Raw genomic sequence first — 4,004 nt, forward strand, 5'->3', positions numbered from 1 at the left:
CTTAACACCCGGTTAATTCTTAAAATATCCTCAGTTTAATTCATAAAATACAAATTCATATATGAAAATTAATCAGCTTCTCGTAAAAATTTACTTGAAAAAGTATTTTCTTTAAACTTTTTATTAATAAGTAAAATATTAAATTATTTTCTTTTTATTATATGTTTCTATCTCCATAATTCCAAACTCCTATAATTTAAAAATATATTTTTTAATTAAAAAAAACATATCCTAAAATCTTAAATTATTTTCTTTTTATTATATGTTTCTATATTCATAATTATGAAATCTTAAATTTTTTTCAATAAAATTTTTAATTAAAATTTAAAATATAAATATAAATTATTAAAATTTGCTAAAAAAAACTTATTTAAGTGTTTAATTGAATTCCTATTCAAAATTAAAAAAAAAAAATCAACTAATGCCTTTGGTCATTCAAATAATTTCAATTGAAAACTAGTTTTATAAAGACATTCTCGTAGTCTCTTACTTTTATTCTAGGCCCAGAGCTTTTCTGGGGTTTATTAAGTCAAACGGCAATAGGAGGACCAAGCCCATGTGGCTATCCACTTAATATTGTGCAATCAAAAGGTGAGCCTTTTTGATCTCTTCTGAACGGGTGAAAACAGAATTCGTTTGGGGTGTTTATAGAAAAACCGACTAATCATTATCTTAAATTAAATGACTTACGTGCGCCAGAGTTGATTCAACAACTATTTTCCCAAGGACTCTTCGTGTTTTTGGCTTCTTTTTATCATCATCTTCTTTGTTTTATTCTAGGTGTCATTGAAGTCGCAGATTATTGAAATCAAGAACTCGTATTAGAATCCATAATATACACAGACGAAGGTATGACTTATGAGAATTAATTACTCTCAGATGGCTATTTCTTCTTCTTCCTTTTTTTCTTTCCCTCTTGTGCGATGCAGTTGTTATCGATAACCCTAGAAGAGAGTAACATTCAGAAACACTAATTAATTAGTTTTTTTTTGGGGGGGGGGGTGTAATTTTCTGCTTTATCTCCTTATATAATTCGTTTTTTAGCATCTATGGTAATTGCATGATTGGCAGGATACGGATCGCAAAAATTATACCCATTTCGATTAATTTAATTGGCCCTACTAGTTGCTTGGCCAATTTATTTATTCATTTATTTTCTGCACAGTTGATATTGTTAAAGTTTGTGAACAAACAAGCAAAATTGACTTTCTTATCGAAGCGTTATTTTGCTGGCATCATTGAATTAATAAGTTTTTCTCTTTTTTGCTGCTAAGTAGGATACTTATTTGTATTTGCAGTAATCTTGTGTGGCTGGTGATCATTGATTGCATGTCGTGGGCATGTATGGCGACAAATAATGGAAGAGTTTTGTATTCTTCTCTTTCTAAGCTCGAGAAAAAGGAGAATGGTAAAGTGAGTTACGATGATGATTATAGTGATTCTGTTTGGGGGGTGCCAGAAGGCAAAAAAACTTACCCAACAGTCTCAAATTCCACGAAAGAAGATTATATGTATCCGTTTCCACTTGAATCTGATGACGTTATTGATGGTGGATATGATTCAAGTGATGATCAATGTACTGATATTCTAAGAAATAATATGCCTCCAGAGGTAAATCTGAAAAATGTGCTGAGTGGAATATTTGCAATCATAACAGGGCAAAACAAAACTCCAAGCGATTCCATGAATCAGCAAGAGAGCAGTTCCAATGTTTCGTTTTTTGGATCTGGGAAGAATGGCGATACATATTTGCACTCATCGGTTTACATTCCAAGTGCTCCACCACTTCTTGAGCCAGATGGGGTTAGATATATTGCTTACAAAGAGGTGCTCGAAGCTGAACCCCCCGAGTGGCTTCCTGATAGTTCCACTACAGTTTGCATGCAGTGCACTGCTCCTTTTACTGCTTTTACTCGTGGTAGACATCACTGTCGGTTTTGTGGAGGGGTTTTCTGTAGAATTTGTACTAAGGGAAGGTGTCTGTTGCCTGTGAGGTTTAGAGAGCGGAATCCACAAAGGGTGTGTGATGCTTGTTATGATAGACTTGATCCTTTACAAGGTGTTCTTATTAATACAATTAGCAATGCTGTGCAAGTGGCAAAACATGATGTGGTGGATTGGACATGTACAAGGGGATGGCTGAATCTTCCAGTTGGTTTGTCAATGGAATATGAGATATATAAGGCCTCTAATACATTGAGAAGCTACTGCCAGGTGAATTTTGATTTCATCAAAGTTTAATTACTATGATTGTCTTGTTTAGTGCAAAGTTGTTTGAACTTACGATGAGTTTCCCGCTTGGGAGTTTGGTTTTTGCGTTGGAAGTTTCTTTCTTGTTCAAATCTTTGGTGCTTCAGCATACAAAGATAACTACACTTCTCTCAGTATATTATGAGAGCCATGTTTCTGTTTGATGTTGTTATGGAGCATTCTGATAGTATTTGTTGGTATGAACAGGTTGCGGAGTCAAATCCTGAGAGATCAATACCCTTAGCGGTTCTGAATGGGGCCAAGGGTCTGGCAATTCTAACAGTTGCTAAAGCTGGTGTACTAGTTTCTTACAAACTTGGCACTGGTTTGGTTGTTGCTAGAAGGTCAGATGGTTCCTGGTCTGCTCCATCAGCTATATTATCAGTTGGTTTAGGATGGGGCGCTCAGGTAAATTCACATGTGTTTTACTAACTGAAAGAGGTTCCACTATGAGTTATTTATATCAATTTATTTTGTATATTCCTTTGAATATTTTGTTCTGGTAATAAATTTTGTTTCTTGTCTTTTGGTTCTCTAGATTGGGGGGGAGCTCATGGACTTCATAGTTGTGCTCCATGATTCAAAAGCTGTAAAAACGTTTTGCAGTCGATTGCATTTTTCTCTTGGTGCTGGTTGCAGTGCTGCAGCAGGGCCTATTGGGAGAGTGCTGGAAGCAGATCTTCGTGCTGGAGACAGAGGTTCTGGCATGTGCTATACTTACAGTTGTAGCAAAGGTATTGTTTCCTGAATGGCTTTGGCTACATCTCTTAGGATTCTGCTTTATGAATTACCATAGCCAGTTGCCTTCTCTTTGTGATTGTCTGACATAGTTAAAAAATTTCCTCATAAAAATTTGAGATTTTGGGACAGTTCAAATTCATCACTGGAAGAGCAGTCCTTTGGGTATTCTTGAATTTGAGAACAGACCGAGCACTCTGTTCTACATAAAATTTGAAATTTGTCTTAAAACCTGCTAGATATTTCTGTATAGTGCTGAAATATGCTTATTTTGGATTACCACTACATGCCTTCATGGTCAATATGTGAACCGCCATTGTGTAAGAACATCAAGTTATGAAAATTGGATTTGCTTGGCTAGATGCTTGCTTTTAGAATATTACATTTTATGTGAAATACTTGATGTATGACCCATTCTGCTGGGTACTTGTTAGGAATAAAAGAGAGGTAAAATAAGATAGTCTTGTTTTAATCCAAGTTATATCTCCTTATCAAAAAAGGTCCAAGTTATATCTCAATGTGTCATGTAAAGTTTAAACAAGGCATGTGGTTGAGATTTCAAATTACTGTAGGTAAGGACGTAGCTTTCATCTTTATTCCCAGAAGTTAAGTTTTGGGAGATTTAGTAACACCATATATTGCTGCAAAATTATCAGGGGCTTTCGTTGGAGTGTCACTGGAAGGGAACATTGTTGCGACAAGGATGGATACCAATCTACGGTTTTATGGGGATCCTTATTTGACTACGGCAGACATTCTTCTTGGGACGGTGGACCGGCCAAAGGCGGCTGAACCACTGTATGCTGCGCTTGAAGGACTTTATTCCAGTCTAAGCCACTAGTCCTCATTGCTTTGTGGCATATCTCTGCTGCATGTGAAGCCACATATCCATCACTACCTGGTGAGGCTTTGTATGTAGAGAAACGCTTAATCCTAAAATTTATTTCTCTTCTGCAATATGTAATCATAGAACAAAAATTCATGGGGTGACTCACATTATATTTGTACAAAGGAAC

The 4,004-nt window shown here is 35.6% G+C and overlaps 1 protein-coding gene across 2 annotated transcripts; it reads left to right on the forward strand.

The window, feature by feature from the left end:
- The first annotated feature begins 717 nt into the window (after positions 1-717).
- On the forward strand, positions 718-3,998 carry LOC18054730. Of its 2 annotated transcripts, none has more exons than XM_006452835.2 (5): positions 718-849; positions 1,278-2,214; positions 2,458-2,658; positions 2,789-2,984; positions 3,645-3,998. In XM_006452835.2, exons 2-5 carry the CDS (start codon positions 1,330-1,332, stop codon positions 3,827-3,829), a joined length of 1,467 nt encoding a protein of 488 aa, XP_006452898.1. In that variant the 5' UTR covers positions 718-849; positions 1,278-1,329; the 3' UTR covers positions 3,830-3,998. The 2 variants fall into 2 exon arrangements, with proteins under 2 accessions (XP_006452898.1, XP_006452897.1); XM_006452834.2 differs by having other exon boundaries at positions 1,299-2,214.
- The last annotated feature ends 6 nt before the right edge of the window (positions 3,999-4,004 follow it).

The sequence above is a fragment of the Citrus clementina genome, unplaced genomic scaffold (assembly GCF_000493195.1).
Source record: "Citrus clementina cultivar Clemenules unplaced genomic scaffold, Citrus_clementina_v1.0 scaffold_1, whole genome shotgun sequence".
Classification (NCBI taxonomy): domain Eukaryota; kingdom Viridiplantae; phylum Streptophyta; class Magnoliopsida; order Sapindales; family Rutaceae; genus Citrus; species Citrus x clementina.